Below are 24,017 nucleotides of genomic sequence, written 5' to 3' on the forward strand. Positions count from 1 at the left end.
TCCCCTTCTTAGTCTCCTTTCTTATCCTTGCTCTTCTCTCTGACCTCTTCATGTTGGGGTGCTGCAGGGCTCATTTCACTATCTTCTCTATCTACGCCCAGGCCCTTGGAATTTTCATGTATTTTCTTGTATTTGTTTTAAGATACAACTGCAGGGCAGCCCTGGTGGCGCAGTGGTTTAGCGCTGCCTGCAGCCTGGGGTGTGATCCTGGAGACCTGGGATCGAGTCCCACGTCGGGCTTCCTGCATGGAGCCTGCTTCTCTCTCTGCCTCTCTCTCTCTCTCTCTCTCTCTCTCTCTCTCTGCATAAATAAATAAACAAATCTTTAAAAAAAATAGATACAACTGCATCTTAAAGGCTGCATATCATTTATATGCTTACGACTCCCAAATTTTGTATTTCCAGCTTTCTTCCAGAACTCTTCTCCAAACTCCATACTCCTATAGCCAGCAGCGTGACACATCTCCACTTGGGTAACATGTCCAGAACTTAATCCAGGATTTGCCACCACCTGCCACCTTCTCTACCTGCAGACTCTCCCATCTCAGGTACAGGCAGCTCTGTTCTTGTTGCTCAGTTGACTTCTCTCTTTCTTTCACATCCTTATCCAATCTGTTAGGAAATCCTATTGATTCTACTTTCAAAATGTATCTAGATTCTGATCACTTCTCACTATCTCCATTCCTACTACCCTAGACCAAGCCTCTATCATCTACCTAGATTATTGCAGTAGTCTCCCGGCTGGTCTGCATGTTCCCATCCTTGCTCCCCTCTTAACGGGAATTCCTTTCTCAACACAGCCAACACAGTAATTATTTTATAATGAAAGTCCAGTTATGTCATGTATGTTTTATTTTTTTAATTTTTTAAAAAACATTTATTTATTTTATGGAGAGAGAGAGAGTGAGAGCATGAGCAGGGATTGGGAGGGGTATAGGGAAAGGTAGGGAAGCAGACTCCCTGCTGACCATGGAGCCCAATGTGGACTCCATCTCATGACCCTGAGATCATGACCTGAGCCAAAGTCAAGAGTTGGACGCTTAACAGATGGAACCACCCACGTGCTCCCTATTATTTATGTTTTAAAGCCTTCCAGTTCTCCACTTCACTCAGAGGAAGAAGTACTTACAGCAGCCTGAACTTGTTACTTTTCTTCTTTCATCTCCTGCTGGTCTTCCCCTCCACTCAACCTTCTCAGCCTCCATGTTGCTTTTGAAACACACTTGGCAGAGCCCTGTCTTTGGGCCTTGGCACTGGTTGTCCCTTTGCCTGGAACACTTTCCCTCAATATCTCCATGCACATTCCCCTATCTTCTGGGCTGCATGTACAGTTCTCCCTGAAAGTCACTTGTAGGGTACCTCCCAGGGTTGTGCATTGTCAGCCTGCCCAGCTCTGTGCTGTGACTCTATCCACTACATTTTTGTATGAATGTCACTTCTCTGTAAAGCCAACCCCAAGCACCCAGTTTAAATTCAAAGTCATGTTGACTTTTCTAATATCACTTTTGTTCTGTTTTACTCCTCCTCATCCTAGCATGTAACGCTTTCTAGTATATTACTTTGTTGATTTACTTGCTGTTTTTTTTTTTTTTTTTTAAGATTTTATTTACTTATGAGAGATATAGAAAGAGGCAGAGACAGGAGAAGCAGGCTGCATGCAAGGAGCCCAATGTGGGACTTGATCCCGGGACTCTGGGATCATGCCCTGAGGTGAAGGCAGACACTCAACCACTGAGCCACCCAGGCTTCCAGTTTACTTGCTATTTTGATTGTCTTCCTCCCCTTACTAGAATGTAAGCTCCATGAAAGCAGATGTTTTTGGTTATTTTATTTACTCTTTAACATTAAATGCCTAGAATATAATACCTGGCACATAGGTAGATGCTCAACAAATATTTGTTGAATGAATAATTTAAAATATCTTGGGTTTTTAGATGTATTTAAAATAGAGGAGAAAGAAGATTAAATCAAGGAATTTTTTAATTTCTTCACATGTATTTACTAGGATGTTAAAACTTCAGTGTTTCAAGGTTTTATCTTCCACCCTAATATATCCATATGTGCTTTGTGCCACAGAAAATATTGTTAGCTTATATTCAGAAAACTTGGTGATTTATGAAGCAAAGGAGTTTCAAGTGATACTACCACTCAGCAGTTATGTTTGATAAAGCTTTTCCAAGTCTAATTAGCATCTATGGATCTTCCAGTGGCAATTAAAAAAATCTCTGCATGTTATTTATTGATTCATAAATAATATTATAGCTTGTTTTATTGTTATTTATGGCATATTATGGTAAAAATGAGTGTTATTCAACTGCAAATATTGATCAAGTCATTAACATCATTAGTGAATTAAGCTACTATAGTTTTTTAAGTGGTTAAATAGTGAGCTAGGAGAAAGGACATATTTATATTTTTATCGTGATCTGGTACCCTCTCTGTAAAATGATGACACAGCCAAAGTTACATGTAAGCAAAAGGAATAAGAGTTGTTTTTTTCTTTTAAGAAATGGAAAGAATGTTTATCAGAGGATTTGAAGCTGTATGTATTAATAGCACAACAGCCCTTCCTAACATCTCATATATATTCACAGCCTCCATTAACATGATTTGGAAAGAGGAGTTGGATTACCTTCTTCACAGTTATGATGCCAACTTGGAAATTGGGATCTGTGTTAATGTCAAAGGCATCTGCACCATCTCCATCCACAATGGTATATTTCATCTCTGCGTTGATTCCTTCATCCAAGTCCTTGGCAAACACTCTACCCACGGTGGAGCTAACTGGCGCCGATTCCAGCACACTCATCTGATAATGTTCTATGAAGAAAGGTCAGAACAGGCATTCTTGTAATCTGTTACTATAAAAAATACCACAATATCAAATCATATCAGGCATGCCGGTCAAGACATCTTTCTTGTTCAAGAATTAAAACTTGAGTTTTACAGAGAAACTGAGACCCCAAAAGGCTGAGCAAACAGTATGAAGTCTTATCCTATACTGGTTATTTGATAAGGATGGGCCAAGATAGTTTGACCTAATCCTAAGACTAGAACAAGATAAAAACAAAAATATTTCTTATTTCCATGAATCTACCCTCAGTGTGGAAGGAGTTACCTCGCTTTCCAATCTTTCAGTCCCTCCTAATGGACTGTTGCCTCAAATGTTAATTCTTTCTGAGGAAGAAAAAAGCATTGTGATTGCAAAGTACACATTTATTCTGTTCAAACTTGAGATACCGACATTTTCCTTCGTGGCCAGGCCAGTGTGTGGAGTTTCTACCCCAGTGGCCACCTGCCCAAATTTAACAGTGATCAGTGATCTATGAAGGAGGGACAGCTGCAGAGAGCAAGCTCCCACCAGCTCCATGTGTTGTCCATCAGTGGTGTGTCCTTACCCTTGGCTCTGCTTACTGGAAACCTCTGTTGTTTCTTGTTATCTTTTTTCAGAACAGAATACCCAAATGTTCTCACAAATGTAAGAATCTCAGAGTTGGTAATGTTCTCCTTTTCAGATTCACAATTAAATTTAGTTCCTTTTTGTCTCCACAGAGTTATGTCTTCGCTAACCTTCTCTGGGGCTCAGCTTTTTGACATTCTTCTTCATTTTGTCAATCAAAATGTGACTGACTAAATAACGAAGAAAATCACACAATCACATTTTCAATATGTTCATGGTCTCTTTTATTCTAATACGTATTTCAAGCTATAGGGGAGCCTGGGGTGTGAGGGCTTGAGTTACACAAAGATTTGGGGAGGTTGACAGCACCCAACCAGCTCACAGCACCTCCCTTGCACAGGAGAAGAAATAATGCCTGTTCTTTGCCAGTATGAGTCAGGAAATTGCTAATGTCTGTATTAAAGCTGGCAGGCACTTGGATTTCATGATATCCTTCCATTCTCTACCGAAGTTAATGGATTAGACTTTGCTATTGCAGAACTTTTGGGAAAAACCAGGAAAGCTATTTGTTCTGTGTTTAAATAAGCATTTACATAAAATTTCTACACATGATGCATTATATTAGAAAGAAATAGCCTGAGATCTTGATATTCCATTATATTTGGTTTAAAGGTAACTGAACTTGTTCAATAAAAAAAATAATAGGAGTGTCATTTTGCCAACATCCCATAATCAGTTATGGTAATATTTATAGAAAGGAAGGAAAATTGAATTTTTGAAATGAGCAGTCAGAAGATAATAAGGCAGAGAGTTTATCCAAGATAAGTTTATGAAATAGGTCATTGAAACTTTGTTTTAGCAAACAGATGGGAAAACATTTAATGGTGAGGTGAAGACAATTTTTTATTTTTATTTTTTAAAGATTTTATGTATTTATTCATGAGAGACACAGAGAGAGTCAGAGACACAGGCAGAGGGAGAAGCAGGCTCCCTGCAGGAAGCCCGATCCGGGACTCCAGGATCACGCCCTGAGCCAAAGGCAGACACTCAACTGCTGAGCCACTCAGGCATCCCTAAAGACGATTTTTTAAAAGTCCAAAATAGTTAACAACTTTAGAGGAAACAGAGATAATATGCAAAGAATGCTTTCGGGCAGATTATTTTTATCATTTAGATTTTGTCTTCTGTGCAGCATAGTCCATGCTTTTGTGCTATGTCAGATTGTCCATTATTTTGAAAAAGTGGCAACTCAAAGTGTTTGCTTTGGATTGAATGTTAAGATGTTGGTTTGTGGGGGCAAGACAAAAACCCTGGGTATCATTGTGTTGTGTTATGCTGTTGTAAAGTTGTCATGTTGGGGGTGATAGGACTTTAAGGCAGTTTGTCTAAATCCATATACTTATGAGCTATATAATAACTTGCTTCTTTTGCCCTTTCTGTCTTCATCTAAGATACTGTCAGTGTCAAATTTAAAAAGCCAAATGAGGTAGTTCAAGGATCTTCAAGAATCTATAGTCTACAGTGTGTGCAATGTGAGCCATTCATGAAGCAATAAAGATAGAACCCACAGAAAGTAAGAAACCAGTCCACATGGCATTTCCAAACTGTGCCATGATACATTGCCATTCTGTACCGTAGAACCTATTAACTTAGTAGTGTACTTGGTTGTACCACTTGTGAAATACTTATCTAGTATCTGCCTTTTTGTTTCATGAAATATCATGGGGTCTTTGTTTATACCAGTTGTAAGGGAATATTTGAACTTCCTTCCTGTCTTTACATAGATAAAAGAGATGACTCACTTGGTCAGGTATACTCAAAATATAGCTGTTAACCTGATGGTCTGGCTTGACTCTGTTTTTAGTTTCTTTTCTTTTCTTCTTTTTTTTTTTGACCTGATATTCCTGGTCAAGTCTTTCACCTGGAATTGTGTTTGCTATTTTCATTGCTCCCAACTGCTCCCTTGAGACATCTGATTCTCAAACTCACATCTCCATTCCTGGGCTCCATTCCACAGTATAGCTATCTCCACCTTCCTTAAGGATATTCTATCATTGTTCTGCTGTCACTTTGTCTTCAAATCTGAATTTGTCTTTCTCCTTCCCTGCCATGAGTTCCATTATGTATCCTCTATTTCTATCAGTACTACAATTCTTCTCCCTGTCACCCAGACTTAAAACATCATAGTCATCTTTGACTCCACCCTCTGCTTTGGTTTCTTCAGCCAAGAAATCAGGAGGCAGAAATCCATGTTTTCTGATTTGTCCCACTGCACTCCTTCTGCTGCTACTTAAGTCCTTATCAGTTCAAATCTTGACCATTCTGAAAGCCTCCCTGATGGATTCCCCAGCATCTAGTTTCCACTCCTGCCAACCCATCTTGTACATGGCTATCAGGTTAGCCTTCCTTTATGTTTCTGTCTTGCTCAAAAACTTTTAAGGGACTTCCTTTAGAAATAAAACACATTTGGGACACCTGAGTGGCTCAGTGGTTGAGTGGCTGCCAACTCAGGGCATGATCCTGGGGTCCTGGGGTCAAGTCCTACATCGGGCTCCCTGCAAGGAGCCTGCTTCTCCCTCTGCCTGTGTCTCTGCCTCTCTCTCTGTGTCTTTCAGGAATAAATAAATAAAATCTTTACACAAACAAACAAAAAAAGAAAACACATTTAAAACACTGAAGAGAGCAGGTCACCATTTTTAGGGGGTCTTTGAACACAAAGTCGCATTTACTACTTTATTTCCAGTCTTTTATATTGTAGGTAACATATTTTTTCCCTTACATTCAGGTTCTATTTGAATGGGCTCTAGGAGAGGAGAGATTTTGTTTTGTACACTGCTCTCTATGCCATACCAAGATGGTGCCTGAAGCAAACATTTTTTTAATGAATAAATGCCTTCCCCCTTCTGGAATGTTTTCCTTTTTTCCTATTTAAATCTTTTATATTCTTTAGTCCCCATTAGTTAGTGTCCTCCTTTGACACTGTCTTCATTCATCATAGCTTATGGTGGATATTTCATTCTGCACTACTAAAGTGGTCTGCACTACTAAAGTGGTACAGCAAATGCTACTTCTTGGCTAACTTTTGAGGAGTTAGATATGTACTCCCCAGCTGGATTTTAAGCTGCACAGGGACTAGGTTTCAAGCATTTTGTATCCCTCATGCCCAGGGCCATTAGAAAGCAGATGGTTGGTACTCTTGTGAATTCACTGGATAAGGTAGTCAGATGTGGGCCACTCTGTATTCACCTACAGCTTGGTCTCTATGTGTGTTCTCAGCAGGCCAGTATTGTCTCCTAGGGGACAAACATGGGTTTGGGGCAGGGGAGATAGGAACAAAAAGCTTAGATGCTACGGTAGTTTGTGGCTCTCTAAAGTTAAGCCCTACCTAATAAAATCTTACTCCTTAGAATTTAGTTTTATGCGGTGGTGTGCCGGGTATGTCAATCAAGAAAAAAAGAAGTCTGAAAGAGCTCCAGAGAGAGGCGATAATGAAAACAAGTGAGAAACACTGGTCCAGTGCTTTGGGATGTTGGGACCCAGAAGAGAAGTGGTTATGTGAGAATTACGTGATAAATATAGGAAGGAGACCCATGGATAGTTGAACTTAGAGAGTAAGTAACTCAGGCTGGTCTTTTTCTTCCACTTTGGTAATAGGTACATCTGTCTGGCCTTAGATCTGTTCGCTGGTTGGGTACTCACTCTGGGGAAAGCGGGGTGGGTTGTCATTGACATCCGAGAGGGTGATGTTGACTGTGGTGGTCCCAGCTAATCCTCCAAGCTGCCCTCCCATGTCCTTAGCTTGGATAATCACTTCATAGTATTCTTTGGCTTCTCTGTCCATGTTCATGAGTGCTGTCCTAATGACACCTGCAGGATAGAAAAGACTTTTTAAAAACAAAACCACAAATCCAGTGTTTAGGATTGGCTTCTAGGTTTCTCCCTTGTGCATTTGTAAATAGCTAGAGTCGAGATGCAAATCATCTGTATTTTACCAAACTCGAGGTCAGAATTCTAGCTTCAAAACAGCGCTGCGCTTAAACAAATTGTGAGTAAACACTATTCCAGCAGGAGGAGCTGGGGGCCCATTTTCTTTGGCAACATTACTGCCAGAGAACAGGAGGTGGCGGCAGTGGTTCTCAAACAGAGTTAGGGACTTGGAGTCCGGGCCGAATTCAAGGGTCTCTGTTGTACCAAAGAAAACTGGGCCTCCAGATCCTGAAAACAAAGCCTATTGGTCTGCAAATCTGTGATATTAGATAATTCTCTTTCAGCTCGCTCGCTCTTCAGACCCTAGAGCCCTTGTGGTGTGCATGACTTTTCTTTAGGCAGCTCACTTCTAGTCTTGCTTTTTTCCTGCCTCCCCGGTACCTGTAAGCAGGATTAGAATTCTGATTTGATTTTCCTTTTGTTATATATTCATTCCGTTTTGTTATATGCTGCTTACTTCTGTGCTTCACTGATTTCCATGAGCTGGGACATGAAAGCTGCTCTGTTGAGTTGTTCATTTTTGACATGCATAAGGGAGGAACTCCCCCAGACAGTAAGTAGCAGAATCAGTAGTGTGATGATATGGTTGCATTCAAGAAGAGGGGTCTAAATCAAAATCTAGTGAAATGTGTTGTTTTGATCCTGCCAAGGATCTTCTGTAATGTTTTATCTCCCGTTTAGCCCAGCTACGTGGAAAGTTGACTTCTCTGCACTCCAGGCAAAGATTAAAGGCTTGTTTATTTCAAGTTTATAGCATGACCCTTGGCTAAATAGACCTTTTGCATGCAAAGAGAAGAGATTGAGAACCACAAACCTGTCTCCAGTTTACTCTTATGGTGTATATAGTGCATTATAGTAACAACATTCTAAAGTGAAATATGCAGCATTTTCCTTTTTAAAATGCCCTAGAGGCACAGAAATAACTACCTTTTCATGTATTTTTGACCTTAACACTAAAGATGCCCCCTGGGAGCTATCAAAATAATGTAAGGTTCCTCTTAGGATATAAAGGACACATTACCCTCTTCCTGTCTGTGTTTTTCTTTCCTGTGGGCATCTCCCCACCCCCCACCCCCCTTGTGTAGAATTGTTAAAGTTACTGTTTTCTAGAAGTCCCTCACTGCAACCTTTTTTCTTGCCTCTTGCTAATTTACACTCCCTTACTTTCCCGCTTTTATGACATAATTTTCTGAATGGCTGGTTCCCTTAGGACTTTTGGGAGAAAAAAATTCTATCAGGTTGCTAATAGAAATGTATTTTTTCTCTTTTAGATGGAGAGGTGACTTTGAGTTTTAACCCCATTTTAGGTCTTCTGAATGGCTGGTTCCCTTAGGACTTTTGGGAAAAAAAAATTCTATCAGGTTGCTAATAGAAATGTATCTTTTCTCTTTTAGATGGAGAGGTGACTTTGAGTGTTAACCCCATTTTAGGTCTTCAATTTTCCTGTATGTAAAATGGGAATAACAGTAACTCCCATGTATTTCACAGGTACATAAGAATAATGGGAGGCTCCAATATGGTAATGTATATCAAAGTATTTTAAAAGGAAAGAAGATTGGCACAAGTGCAGGATAGTAATGATAAAACATAAATTCTGAAGTCAAAGCTCTCAGGTAAAACTGGAAAGAAACAAAACAAAAAGAGAAAACCAAACTTCTGTCAGTTTGTCCTGTTTGCCACATTCCTCCTTGCCCGTCCAGTTCTTTATACTGTCCTCTCTGTGAGAGCTTCCCACTCAGAACCTGCCTTTTGGGGGGCCACATCGCATGCCCTACACTCTTTCCCTCTTCAGCAAAATATTTGTGTCCCGGCATCCCTTTATTCTGACTGTGTTCTCTACTTAGTATAGGGTGGTTCAGTGGGAAGAACATCAGACCAGAAGTCAGGAACATATCTACAAATAGAAGCACTTTGTTAGGTTGCAATTCCCAATTTCCTTATCTGTTAAGTGACCGGTAATGGACTGAATGATTCCCCTAAGGTTCTTCATAGTTTCAAAATCAATGATCCTAGTCCTCTAGGGAGTCTAGGTTAACATGTCAATCCTCTCAGGTCTTCTTGGAGTGATAAAAGACAGTCCCTGGGAATAAATTCAACTGTAGAAGTGATTGAAGGATCGTGAGGATGCACCTTTGTATAGGCAGGCCTTTTGGCCTCTCCAGACTCCATACACTGTCTCTACATAGTGCTGCTCTTACCCACCAGGGCAGTGCTAGTTTGCCGTCTTAATCCTAAAGCTTGTAACAATCTTCTTGAACTAATACAGTCCCTAGAGAGTCCTTGAAAAGGATAGTTGGGTTTGTCATAAGTAGCAGTTATGAATTAGTAGGGAATAAAGCAACCATCTCTGACGGCATACATAAAATACCTGTTTTGGAGTCCACAGAGAAATACGGCTGGCCCTGGAGAATGCTGTACACTACCCGGGCGCTGTTGCCGTAGGTTGGATCATCAGCATCTGTGGCTGTCACCTGGATAACTGAGGTCCCTGAGGAAGAGAGATGGTGGAAACCTGTTCAAGTTGAACTGCTAAAGGCTGGAAGCAATCCTGAATAGGCAATCTTAAAACATTTCCAATTGTTGTTTTTGCTTCCTTGGGAGAACCCTTTTTGAGGTCAGGCTTCCATAGCTCCTAACTTGTGCCTCTGTAGTGAGATAGGAGTTATTTGTGTTTTAAATTCTTAGTTACCAGTAAGAACAACACAGCCTTTGGGTTCTTCATTGCTCTTTTTGATAATACCAGAATGCTTCTCCCTTATGTGTCAGACATTTATCTATCTGTTATCCTCTGTCTTCTAAGAATCAGAGCTGAATAACAATGCTAGGCTTATTATGACTATTATTTTTTAGTATATCTGATTTCAGTGTCTAAGAAGTTTCCTGCCTAAGGACTTGGTTGTCATTTTTGGTGCAGTTTTAAAATTTGTGAGCGGTTCTGCACATTCTTTCTTTATATATAAGAGGGGAGTGTCTTCTGTAGAACTGCTGTGTGTGAGAATCAGTGACTCTCCTCCTTACCCACTGGTGACATTTCTGGCACAGTGGCAACATAAGGTCCATCCAGGAACTTGGGCTCATTGTCATTGATGTCTTGGATTTTGATGATGAACTCTGACTCCGGCTCCATCGGTCTGCCTGTCCGCCTGTCTAGGGCTTGAGCCCTTAAAGTGTACTGTGCCCTTTCCTCTCGATCAAGCCTCTGAATGGCATGGATGTCTCCAGTGGTGTCGTCGATGGTAAACACGACACCTGCACCTTCTCCTGAGAGGATGTATTTGATGGATCCATCTCCCCTGTCCATGTCTGAATGAAGCTGGGGGAAAAAAAACAAACCCTGAAATCTCATTATGGATATGAACAGGTGTTGGAAATAGATTGATTTTCAGTTTGGTCCAAACTCATGACCTTCTTTCAAACAGGAAGAATTGTTTTTCACTCAAATGTTTAAAATGTTGTTCTACAAAGAACTAACATACATTGAACAGGATTGCATCAAAGACCAAATATAGATTGATGAATAAGTAAAGTTATTCCACATCACATTCAGTATCCTGCACTTACTACTATATTTTTAGGTTCCTTTCCCTGTAAATTATAAAAAACGGGAGTTCTGCAATTGAGAAATAGGAGCAGGTCTAATGAGGAGCCTAGCATTTCCATTTTAAAAATATGGACAAACTTTAACATTTTAAAATAAGTATTTGAGAAAAACTAATGAACTACTTAATAAATAGGTTATGGCCACTGTACTGGGTGTTAAATGACCTCCAAGGACTCCTGCAACTCTGATTCTGTGGTCCCTATTCAGTAATTTCCTTCAGTAGGGCTGTGTATGAGTGCCTATGTTTCGGGTGTCAGAATGCATTTAACGGCTGGTTGTTGGTATTTGCATCAGTGTATCTCTCTTTGGTGGGACCAGTTCCTAGGCTTGTAATTGAAATCACTCAAATATATATGTGGATAGTTGAGTTAGGGACATGCTTTTATCTGCCCATCCAACTATATTTTCTTCCAAATTACTTTGTAATGAATGTTGTACTCTCAAAAGGAGTCCAGGGCACTATTTCCATTTAAGGCCTAGAAATGCATTTCTGCATCTCTAATTACAGATAATGTTCTATGGCAAGAATCCTGAAATTTTTTTTCATCAAATAAGTAACAGTTTCTCTCTAAAGTGGGTTTTAGCGCTTCGCATAGTTCAGAGTTTCATTTATAGAACAGGTAACCAGTGTTAGGCTTAGGCTACTGGGACAGATGTATCTGGCCTAAAACGCAATGTCAGTTATAAATTGAGGGCCTTTGACAAAGTATTGAATGTTTATTACTCTCAAATTTCTGATCTTATAAATGTGGAGAACACCATTAATACTTACTTTGAAGGGTTGTTGGGATCATTAGAAATTAATGTATGTAAAGCACCTAGCACAGCGTCTCTCCCATAATAGGAACAGTATAAATGGGGCCGATTATGATGATGATAATAATGATGATGATATGCATAAAGAAAGGGGTATTAACATGCCCATCTCTTCTCTGCTCCCTTCAAGCCTTCAGGAGTGTAGCAGAGATGGTACAAACAACCTGTTGGGTTTTTTATTATGCCTGGTGTAACGGTGAAAGCTGCAGAAGACTGCCTGAAGCATTGCTAGGACAGTGTTACTCTGAGGATTAAATGGCACAGACTCCGAGAGGACACCTGAAAATGTATTCACAACATCCTCAGACAAGGATGGGTTTTGGAGGTTGTGGCTGGCTTTGAGTTGATCTCACATTGACTCATGGCCAAATCACGCAGGTAGCGATTTTGCTGCCTAGAGGAATTCAGCTGTGTCTTATCTAGAGAGGAGAAATAAGAGAATTAAAACTGACCGAAAAAATAGCTGTGGATTTTTTTTTCTACCTAAAGAATTCTATTTAGAATATGAAATTCTCACATTTCCTCATTCTGTATATAGTAGTATTATTTTTTTGTAATCTAAATCTTCTATTTATGCAGTTAAAAAAACCCAGAGGTGCCCAGCTTTTATTGTGTAGAATAGAAAGCCATTTTATTGAGACCTGGTCACAAAGAAAGGAAAATCCATTCCATTTGGAGCTGTGTTTCCAGACAAAGGAATGGAACTGGGAGGAGGAGGAGAAGCAGCTCAGGATTTTTTGAAGAAAGATTTATGTATTTATTTGAGAGAGAGTGTGTGCAGGGGAAGGAGCAGGGGAGGGAAGACAGAGGGAGAGGATCTCAAGCTGACACCTCACTGAACTTGGAGCTGGCAGGACTCGATCTCATGACCCATGAGATCACGACCTGAGCCGAAAACGTGTCAGATGCTCAACTGCCCGAGCTGCCCTGGGGCTCCAGGATTTTTTTTTTAGTTAAAAAAAATTGCTGTGTATTTATCCGTGTAACACATGTAATCCTAAGGCACATGGCATAGAACTTTTACTTAGAATGAAATAGGTTCATTTAGGGCATGGTAAATTATTTAGGGGGAAGAAAAAGAATAGAAGCTGACGTGAAGAAAGTACTCAGGACCTTTTTTTTTTTTTAAGATTTATTTATTTGTTTATGATAGAGAGAGAGAGAGAGAGAGGCAGAGACACAGGAGGAGGGAGAAGCAGGCTCCATGCCGGGAGCCCGACGCAGGACTCGATCCCGGGACTCCAGGATCGCGCCCTGGGCCAAAGGCAGATGCCAAACCACTGAGCCACCCAGGGATCCCCTCAGGACTGTTTTGAGGTATTCTATTTATTATCTAAAAGATTTTGGCCTGTGGTCCTTAAAAAAACGAAATGTACTTGCTGTCATCATAGGCCAGACTTGGAGAGTGCGTAAGTTAGAAGGCTAATAAAATCGCTGCTGCTATAGAGGTTATGGTTCCTCAGGAGCCATCTGGCTGCCGAAGTCAGTAGAGCCTGGGCTGATCAGATCTCTTGTCTTTGTTTTTGTCTGTATTGGGAGAAGAATTTGAGGAACTTTCTGGATAGTAAGTTCCTTGAAGGCAGGAACCTTGTGGCTTTCATGTTCGTGTGGGTTTTCACATGTAGCAAATGCTCAATAAAATTGTATGGAATGAGTGACAGGTATAGGAATAGGGTTAAAGCTTTTTGTCAAATGTTCCCTTTGTTTTAAAAAAGCTAGCAAGCATCTTGCAGATAGCTTTTGTGTGTGTATTTGTGAGTGTGGGTGTAAGAAGGAGAGAAGGGAAGGAGGAGGGGGCGAGAGGACATCCCCAGAGAAGCATGATGGGCTTCTTACGACCAGAAACAAATGGGAACCAGCTATGGACATGACCGGAATCTGCTTTATGCAGAACTGTTTTCTGAGGAATAGAATTGTATCATTTCAGGATCCAGTCAGGGAACAAAACCTAAACCAGTTATTTCAGCAGAGCGAATTTAATATGGAGAATTAAAAAGGCGAAAAAAGGAACACTGAAATTTTGGAGTGTTAGAAACTCCAGGAAATAGCTAGTATCTCTCTGGCTGGGGCAGAAGGCAACAGTTGGGGCTCCTGGAATCTGGGTGTTTGGAGGAGGCTGGGCCTGAGGCCGTTGAGGAGGGAGTCGTGTCACCTGGGGCTGGAGCTTAAGGAGTTGGGAGAGGTTCCCCCAGCACCTACATCTCTCAGACTTCAGATCTAGGCTGCTGAGAAGGGGCTGTCATCTAGTTGTGTTCATCTTTATGAGGGGGTGTGATGAGGCTGGTGCTCTGAGCATAGGGAGGATCCAGAAACTGGAACCCCTGCGGGCTTGGGAAAAGGGACAAAGTCCCTTCTCCCTCTTCCTGCCTCTGATTCTCCCTCTAGTACATTCTGCTATCAGAACCCGGTGGGGAGCTGTTTGGAAAAGAAGACACCATGGACTGCAGAGTCCCAGTGACTGACATCACTACGGGGAGTGCGGGAAGGTGAACATAGGGCTGAGAGACACGAGCTTAGTAACCAGTAAGTTACTCGTTGATGGTAGTGTGCATCTAATATTAGGGTTTGCCAGCCCAGAACACACATTTAGTTACAACAGTTGCAAACAGGACACAATGGTAGGTTTCCCTAAGTCACCAAGCAAATTGGCAGTGTAATAAAAATGTGTTTTATATCTATGTTTAATTCAACTAACGCTGACTATCAGCTCTTCAGAAGAAGGTAAGGAGCTTCTGGAATGGAGTTGGCAGCACATGGTTATGTCCATCTTGGGAAAATGTTGTTTCCCCCAAAATCTAGTAAGACAGGTGGATATCCTACTTACCCTACTAATGCTTTAGTTAATAAGATCTTCAGCCAGAGGAGTAGTGAATGATGGGAAGTCCAGGTAAATTATGAAAAATCTTAATGATTTAGGATTTTAAAAACAAGAGTGATTTTCACTTTTTTTTTTTTTTTTTTTTTTTTGCCATCTTTCATAATGTGCTATATGATTCCAGAGTGCGGTAGTGCTTAGACTTTGTGGTTAGGAAGCTTCCATGTAGCTGTTCCATGTAGCTGTTAACCTCAGCATGCCTTGGAACCACAGCTTCGTGCCCAAAGCACAAGCTCTCTGCATCCCACTCTTCGCATATGTCAGTATAATCTAGCTTTAACTCGACATGGCTTTGTCCCTGGAAAGCCCAGTGTGGATTTTATAAGGCCATACCAATTACATCTGATAATTGTTGCCATACTCCTTCTGAAATAAGCAAATACATAGGCAGGCTCTCTAAACAGACATTCTCCAGAGCTCAAGGTGAAAAGCTAAATGCCCCTGGGAGAGGGAATGAAAGGTGGATGAATTCTCTTTCAAAACAAAGTAAGGAGGGAAAGTGCCTGGGTCAGTGAATATATGATGTGGAGTAACACCCAACTTCACTGGCTGCACAGTGTTGGCTGAACAAGATGACTGTAGAGATGCAAGAGGTGTTCTCTGTCCTGGGTTGGGGTGATTAGGAAAGGGTGGGCACTAATCACGAGTGTATTCCCAGCATTGGGAAGCAGTCAGGCTTGTTTGGATTCCTGTTGCCCTAATACCATTGACTCTTCCGTGTACTTGGGACTAAGTCTCAGGGCAATGAAAAGGAAAGCCCATGGCTACAGAGTCAGATTTCCTCTTACTTTCTTTGTAACTTTGGGCAATAAGCTTTTTTTTTATTTTTTTATAAATTTTTATTTATTTATGATAGTCACACAGAGAGAGAGAGAGAGGCAGAGACACAGGCAGAGGGAGAAGCAGGCTCCATGCCGGGAGCCCGACGTGGGATTCGATCTCGGGTCTCCAGGATCACACCCTGGGCCAAAGGCAGGCGCCAAACCGCTGCGCCACCCAGGGATCCCAATAAGCTTAACTTCTGTGAGCTGTATCCCATAGGCTAATTATCTACAAGTGGTGAATCACACTTACCTCACATGACTGTTGTGATGATTCTACGATCTGTTCTGTATGACTGTGACTGACACATAGTCCTATAGTAGTAGCCCAGTAAAATGTTAGATACCTTCGCCTTTCTGCAGTGTCGTATATCCAACCCTATGCTGGTACTCAGTGTTGGGGAGGTGTAGGGAAGGCTAAGGATGGCATCTCAACTTCTATCCTTAGGAGAGGGGAAGAGGGCTCTAGATTGTACAAGCCTGCAAAGCAGTTACTGAATTCAAATGTATTTTGTGAAACTTATTTTAGTAGTAGCCATGTATGTCTAGTTGGAAGAAATATTTTACAAATGATGAGTAGCTACAAGTCTTTTGAACTTTGAACAGATAGAAGATGTGTTTCATGATGGAAGTGGCTTTTGAGCTGAGGCCCTGGGAAATTGGAATGTGATTGAACAGAGAGGCAGTGATGGTGTGTCCTGGACAGGGCAGTAGCATGGGTACATGTCTGTGGTAGGGACAAACATGGTATGTGTGTCAGGACCAGTAAGGTTGGGATCAGAATTAGATTTGAGAAATCTGTAGGCGGAGGGCTGGATAAGAGAGGAGGACTCATTTTCTGCAAGCCCTTGAACTATATGCTAAGAGCTCTGATAAGCATTGGAGCTACAATGCTTTCTTAATCAGAGGAGTGACATGATGGAAAGGGTGCTTCAAGGAGATGAAAGTGTTGAGTCCTGGGGGAGGACTGGGAAGATTCTCTACAGGGAGATGAGCAGTGGCTGCTCAGTTAATCTAATCATGAAGAACAGAGGGACCACAGTAATGACAGAGCCTGGAGAGGATAAGGTGAATCTGAGTGAAACTGGCAAGGGGATATTGACAGGTTGTGGTGACTGGTTGTGCGTGAGGGAAGGAGAAAAGGAAAGGAGGAAGTCAAAGAGAAGTCACAGATTTTGAGGCTAAGAGATTTGCAGCCGCATTATGTTATGATAATAACTAAATAGTACTGAGCTGCTGATTTCCCAAACAACAATCCCTATCTACCACTATTACCACTACTATCACTACCACCATCACTACCACTATTACAGAGTAATGATTATTAAAATCTTACTCTGGACCAAGTACTGGGCTAAACACTTTGCATGTATTACCTTATTTAATCCTTACTATGCCATGAGGCATCCACTTATTAAATATCTTTTTTGAGCATCTTCTATGTGACAGGTGCTGGGTTAGGCCTTGGGGATAAAATGGGAGCTCTGTCCATGCCCTCACTGAGCTTATAGTCTAGGCCAAGGCTTCAGACAAGACTCATGTAAATAAATGAATTAGATATTGTAGGTTGTGATTAGAGCTCTGAAAAAAATAATGGTCATGAGAGAGTCTAACAGAGAAGCCTATTTTAGGGAATGGTCAAGGAAGACCTAGATTCAAAGTGAGCCCTGAAGAGTCGGGAGAAGCCAACCATGAGAGAAGCCAGAGGAAGAATATTTTATTATGGGGGAATAATCAGGCAAAGCTTGGTCTGATGTGGGAAATTGTTGTGGGAAATTGCCAGGAGGCTATGTCCCTGAAACACGAGAGAGCAAGGGAAAGAAAGGGTGGGTTGCGATGTGGTGGGAGGCCAGGAGGCAGGCTAGGTCAGCGAGGAAGCCTTGGGAGCTGTGTGAGGAGGAGTCTGGGTGACCCAAGTACAGTGGGAGGACATTGTAGGGTATAAGCAGAGTGACATGGTCTGACTCTCATGTGTGGAGAATGGATTGGAAGAAAGTGTGGGTAGAAGTACAAAAATTGGTCCAGGTGTTTGCCCAGGTGAGAGATAACAGTGGAAGTAGAGGTGGAGAAATGAAGGATTTGGGATGTATTTTGCAAAGGACTAACAATTTGCTGGTGGAGAGAATTTGGGGGAGCGGCCAAGAAAGGGAAGAATGACCACCTTGTCTCTGGTTTTAGAAACTGTGTGGTGGCTATGCTAGTAACATAGGGAAGATGGGGGCAGACTCAGTTTGGGAGGAAAACCAAGAATTCCTTACTGGATATGCTATATTTGGGAGGGCTTTGGGTCATAAGTGTGGAGCGGTCAACCCATATGCAATAGGGTTTCTGAGTCTGGAGCCCAGACAAATGACCTGAGCCAGAGATGGAGGCTTTGGATTCATGGATTTAGAGGTGGCGTTTAAAACTATGAGGATGGCAAATCCATCCAGAGAGAATGAATGTGGGTAGAGAAGAGGCCTGGGGCAAAGTTGACAAACCGGACCACTAACAGATGGGGTCGTGTGGAGGGAGAGGACCAGCAAAAGAGGCTGAGAAGGAAGGAGGGAAAAACAGGATTGTGAAGGTCATGAGGCAGAGAGGAAAGTGAGTCAGGAAGGAGGGACTGGTCAGCAGTGTCTGAGGCTGTGTTGAGAGGTTCCATAAAATGAACCATTAGATTTGGTAGTTGGGAGGCTCTTGGCAGCACTGAAAAAACATGGCTTTAATGCAGTGGGCAAAAGTCAGGTCTGATTCAGAAGTGGGTAGGAGTTGAGGAAGGAGCTTTTGCAGGTAACTCTTGAGAAGTTGTTCTCTTGTTAATCTGGTTTGATGTCTGAGGAAACAGGCTAACGGGGCTTCATGTCCTATCCAGTCATTCTAGAAGCGCTTGGCAAAGCCAGGTTTTGAACCCACATATGTTTGACTCTGAAACCCACATTCTTAGCTGTGCTAAACAAGTGTTTAAGTTATTATTTGAATGAATTATTTATTTTCTAATTAGATCCTTGTTTCCCATTTTCTCTCACTTGGTTGCTTTCACAAAATGGTCTCTGATTAACATCCAAATAAAGTAAACACAGGAGAAAGCCTGGATTAAAAATGAAATGATGATAGATAAATCAAGGGAATTCGAGTGTAAAGTTTATAAATATATTCATTGATTGTCTCCAACTATTCTAAAGCACATGCTAGGATCTTCTGAAATGAAGAATTATATATGTATATATATCATTTTTTCCCATTAAATTTAGGCCCCAGGCAATACCTGTGGAAATGTTTTAAAAAAAAAAACAAAACAAAAGGAAAAACCCTCTACTTCCCCCTTTGCATTTCCCAGTTTCTTTCTTCCCCATCCTGTTATTTTCCAAGCTGCTGCCACTGCCTCTTTTGGGACTCTCTTGGCTGTTGAAAGGTCCCAGGCTTTTCCTCCAAAATCCAATTCCTTGTTTTCTCTCACTTAGAACAGAGATTTGAACAAGGAGAGAAATCTTTCCGTTTCTGACTGGTATCTGACAAAGCCAAAATTAGATTTCAACTAGCTGTCAAGTAACATACCGCTAGTTAAAATTGCTCTCAGGACTCAAATGCAGGCTAGGTGACCTCTTATATTCAGTTCATGTCGTTTTCCCTTTCAATATTCGATATTCTGATAATGTGTCTATGTGGCCATTCTTACCTTGCCGACATACAAAGGGTCAGTTCCAGTGTACTCTTCCAGAACAAAAAACTGGTTCCAAACCCAGCTCCTCTTTATCCGCAAGTGTGACTGTGGCTTGTCTGGCAGGAGCGCTTCTAATTTGCCTGGTGGTGTTGGTGTGCCCGAGAGAACAGTGGTCGTAAGGTCCATCAGTCCCCAGAAGTACAAGGACATGCCAAGTCCCAGCCAGCTCTTTGCATTGCTCATTCTACCAGGAGTCCACATGGGATTGCCAGGTTTTCAGAAAGTAAAGTACAAGATGATAAAGCCACTGAAACTTGAGTGTTTTCCAAGTAAAAAAATACTAATGCGGTTTACCGGACACTTAACGCTTCTCAAATGAGATCTCGATTCAAGTCAATCTGCTTGAAGTTGACTTCCTGTCAAGTTAAGGAGAACACACTGTGATGATGTCAGATTCTCTCCTGTGGGCTTATATAGCAAGTTTTCAAGAAATGTCAGTAAATATCCAGTTCTCTACTCAGCGAATTAAAGAGTCATAACATGTTATTGCTTTAGAAATGTTTGAGTAACAAATAATATTTTAATAAAAAGAAGACAACTTATCTTGCTGTAATCAATCCCAAACCTTTGGATATGGATTTCAGCGGGAATAAAACTGGTGAATAAATTTCTTCTCATTGATAACATAGCTGGAGGGTTTATGCTGTATTATTGATTGGCTTGAATTAATAGTGTGCTCTTTGAAATATTTATGGTCAGACAGCCTCCTAAACTCTTAAAAACAGCCTTCATTTCCAAAATTTATAGCGAATAACTAATATTTTCATTAGCCCAACCGCTTTTCTTGGCTCATTAAAAAAGCCAAAAGCAAATCTAACTATCTTTTTTGCCACCTACAATTATCTTGTGTCTACCCTGTGTTATTGATAATATTAGAAAGCTCGGACTTCATTTATAAGCAGCCACAGATCACTTCGGACTTTAATCATTCTCTGAGCTCCTGGTAGAATTTGAGTTTCACACTCTACTGCTTTGGCTCTGAAGCTCTGAGAGGGGCTGCTAATGTGACCTTTCTAGCATTTGAATGGTCAGTTAATCATTGTATCACTCACAACAGACTTTTAAAGTGCTGTTAGTCACATGCTACTGGGGGCATGTGAAGAGAGGCTAGCCAACACGTTTTTTTTCCTGATCTGAAAGACTCATTTAGACAAAGGGATGTTGACTTCTACCCTGGGACACCTTTTCATCAGTCAAACTTCTTTTGTTGCTATGAAGGCAGATTAGCTGGTGACCTCACTCCTGGGCTGTGACCTCATCCACCTTTTCTTCCTTTACTTTGGCGAGGCATAATGAAACGGCACAGCACTCCCACCACTCTGTCAAAACAACCAAAATGGCTTCTGTGGGCTTAATATTTTCACTGTTAATGTAGAGAACTGCTGTCATCGTCTCAGATCAATGTGTGTTTGGGGATTTCAGACCCATGCAACTAAATAATGCTCCATTTCTACAAGTGGTTTAAAGTGAATGCTTTGATGGCATCTGAATTACCACCTTCTACCTGTCGCCACCAGAACTCGTTTTAGCGTCCTCTCAAATACCCACTATTGAAATGAACAAAAGAATTAAAAAAGAGATCTTATAATCATTTCACACAATATGCCATTTCATTTCTGTGAGAGAAATCCCTTCAGTGAGAACTGATAAAGACGACAAGCTGGGGGAGACTAAAGATTTTCTGTAACTGAATGGGGAGGCTGTACCTCAAGTTCTAGCTCTTAAATGTGGATTGACTGTTAAGTAAAAGGGAGCTAGGTGTGCCTTATTTAGGGTGACGTGTTTGTTAATAAAGAACAATGGTGTGCCAGAGGATCAGGTACCAAGTATTAGTGGTTTTCCTCTTTGGACCAATACCCAGACAAAAACCCAGCTCATGTTTCTCTGATCCCTGTCTAGGAAGAGATGTTCTGGAAGAAGGAGTCTTAACCCAGGGAGATGGATTAATTAAAAAGATTGGTGAGAACAGCTATGCTGTTCTTGGGACTTAGAAGATGGACTGTAAATGGTTGAGGTGCCAGCCACGCAAGGAGAAGTTAGCTGAGTTGTGTGTAAAAATGACAAAGCCGAGCCCACACCATGTTTCGTAGGCACTCTTTGGACCACCATTCTGGAAGGGCCTAATGTATATATATCATTTCACAGATTTCTGCATCTGGGATAAGTACTCTGGAGTATTCGATTCTGGCCTAGCTTAATTTTGTAATAACCACAATTTTTTTTTTTCCTGTAGAAGTGAACTTAATGAAGAACTACTAGTTAGAAAATTCTGTAGAATAGAGAAAAATTCTCTTTTCAGATTGCATTTATCAAAGCTAAAACTCAATATATATACTTTATTTAATATATTTCCTTCCACATCTGTGTTTCACATGCGTGCCTTTTGCCTAAGCATTATTTTTCAACTATGTCATATATTCTCTGGCTACTTTTAGCATCTCACTGTCGGGTTCTGAGTGCTTAGGTGCCCACATGTTTGGGTGTGGGGGTGTGCAGATGTCTCCTTTCCTGCTTGTACTGGCTAAATTTTCTGGACAATTCAAATAAGATTTGAGGCCATTTTGAGGGATTTTAAATACTGTCCCTTATATTCTCTCATCTCTCACAAACTAGACACGCATTCTTGCCAATTAAAACCCCCTGTCTTTACCTCAGTGTGATCTGAAGAGCGCCAGGGGGAAAAAAAAGATGTTCTTTGGAATCTTTGTGATGAATATTTTGTAGGTGGTGCAGCTGCCTGAGCTTTCATCTCTCTCTCCTGCCCACTTTGGCCTCCTACACACAAGTGCAAAGCCCTCACGTTCTTCCCTTTCGCCAAGCACAGACGAGAGTGGCTTTTGGCTGTTTAGGATCTGTGGAGCCCTTGGTGATCCTGTGAAAGCTCAGGTGGTCTGGGTGCCCCTCTCACATTCCCCCCTCACAAACAGCAAATATCAGAGCCCGCAGCACCTGTAAACTCTTACTGTGTTAAATAACCTGATAGCTACAGTTGATGGGGGAAGCACTTTATTCCTGCTTCCTCGGGGCAGAATGCATGAAAAAATCCTCCCTGCCTAACTTTTCAGAAAGTAAACTCTGGGTTATACAAAAGATACATTATTCTTTTCACAATTAGGGCTGTTTATGCAAGTGCGGGGAAGTCAGTTCTATCAGAAATACTAACAGCTTTGATGCGTTATAAAAAATATGGTTCTCGTTTGTGTCTTTCCTACGGGCTAATCGTAGTGATGATGTTTGAAGGTGGGTTCATTTCTGTCGTTCTTGTCAAGGAAGAGACTAATGTATGTGTATTTGTATGTATAGATCTGCTTTGAAAGACCACATATGCCACACAAAGAATACATTAGTGGAAATTGACTTCTGTGTTAAATGAGTCTTTTAAAAGTTTTTCCCCCATCCTGCCTGAAGAAAGCAAACAGCCTGGTAATGAACACAGTAGGAAGAAATTAAAGTTGTAGATAAAGTGTGCTTTTGGTGAATTGTTTATTTCATTACTTAAATTCGTTGTGATATTTAAAATGTAGGGGGAAGGGATGGTTACCACTTTCTCCTTGAAATGAACTGGGCTTTTATGGTCTCCCTCTGATTTCTTTTTCCATTATTCCCATTTTCTTGAGCTTTTCATGGTTAATGGAAGTACTACTCAGTAAAGCTCAAAAGACATTTCTGTAGAAGCAGAAAGTCAGTTGCCTTTGCTGCTGACTCCCTCTCTGGAGGGAAGGTGTTTTAATTTTTTGATTGGCTTTAAGAGGTAAATACAGACAGTGGTGTGGTTTTGGGGAGCTAAACTTCTTAAGCTATCACTTTTACTTTATAGAACCAGGACATTCAGCAACATTAAATTGGAACGCGTCCCAGGGTCACTATGCTATCTTGCCTCTCAATCAAGGGTCTCACTTGAGAAATATGAGCAAACATATTTTATTTAGGAGTCCCAATTCTTCAGTATAGAATATAGAACCCAGAGAGAACAAAAAGCAGGTTGTGGGTATAAATTGGAGTGAAAAATTCATATGATGGTGATGTCTTTGAATATGTACACTTCACAAACAATAAGATTCCCACTGCGGAATCCTATAAAGGAGATATTTTCATTCTGCGTCTCGGTGTGAATGCCTTGGCTGACCCAAGTCCACCCACCACCGTAGATGTGTTTTGGAAAGGGTGTCTACTCTGGTGTTGCAGTCTGAGAAAGATGAGACATTCTCTGACCTGAAGTCTTTTTTTATTTACTACAGATGTGCCTTCCTCTGTTTCCTCCTGTGTGGTCCTTAAGTGAACAGAAGCAATGTACCAGCCTATGCAAAGCTGCCAATCTGTGGAGGAGACTGACCCTCCCCAGAGCCAGAAGAGGTTGTCCAGATACTAGATTTCTTGGATTTGGGTTGTTCTTTCCCTTCCACTCCCCTGCTCCATACCTTACCTGCCTCATGACATGGTCCCCAACCCCAAAGTTAGCATTTCTGAAATGGATACAGTTTAGAGTCAGTGTGTACATTTAATGTGGCCATATTTCCTTCCCCCCCTCCTCAGAGAGGCTATTAATAAATTAATGTGTCTAGAATTGAGGAGTTATGGTATGAACTTTTTTTTTTTTTAATTGAGCAGCAGAAGAAAAACAAAGCATACTAATTTCCACGGGGATTTGTTCAAAAAGATGGTCATCACTCTCACTTATTCTGATTTTCTTATATTTCTATGAACCCCCACTTCTCCTGGTTCCTCAAAAACTGGAAACCCTGAGCCTAAGGCTACAGCTGTTACAATGATCACTCTGCTATTATTATCTCTGAAATCTTCCTTCTCTCACCACT

At 41.2% G+C, this 24,017-nt stretch overlaps 1 protein-coding gene and 1 long non-coding RNA gene across 4 annotated transcripts in view; one reads left to right on the forward strand and one right to left on the reverse strand.

Annotated features, from left to right (window-relative positions):
• The window catches only part of CDH20 (cadherin 20), a 51,566-nt gene extending 31,887 nt beyond the window's left edge, over window positions 1-19,679 (reverse strand). The window contains 5 exon segments of the mRNA NM_001286988.1: window positions 2,633-2,820; window positions 7,100-7,267; window positions 9,756-9,875; window positions 10,406-10,700; window positions 19,159-19,679. Of these exon segments, the coding sequence (NP_001273917.1) occupies window positions 2,633-2,820; window positions 7,100-7,267; window positions 9,756-9,875; window positions 10,406-10,700; window positions 19,159-19,404 (1,017 nt within the window). The 5' untranslated portion in view covers window positions 19,405-19,679.
• Window positions 1-23,767, forward strand: part of LOC111094796 — a 54,508-nt gene extending 30,741 nt beyond the window's left edge. The window contains exons 4-6 of one of the 3 annotated variants that reach the window (XR_005353426.1): window positions 406-548; window positions 2,595-2,832; window positions 23,442-23,767. This is a non-coding gene — a long non-coding RNA (uncharacterized LOC111094796). Of the gene's footprint in view, window positions 1-405; window positions 549-2,594; window positions 3,635-23,441 lie in introns of those variants that run through there. The other 2 variants (XR_005353425.1, XR_005353427.1) reach the window with 2 other exon arrangements.
• The last annotated feature ends 250 nt before the right edge of the window (window positions 23,768-24,017 follow it).

The sequence above is a fragment of the Canis lupus genome, chromosome 1, assembly GCF_011100685.1.
Source record: "Canis lupus familiaris isolate Mischka breed German Shepherd chromosome 1, alternate assembly UU_Cfam_GSD_1.0, whole genome shotgun sequence".
NCBI lineage: Eukaryota > Metazoa > Chordata > Mammalia > Carnivora > Canidae > Canis > Canis lupus.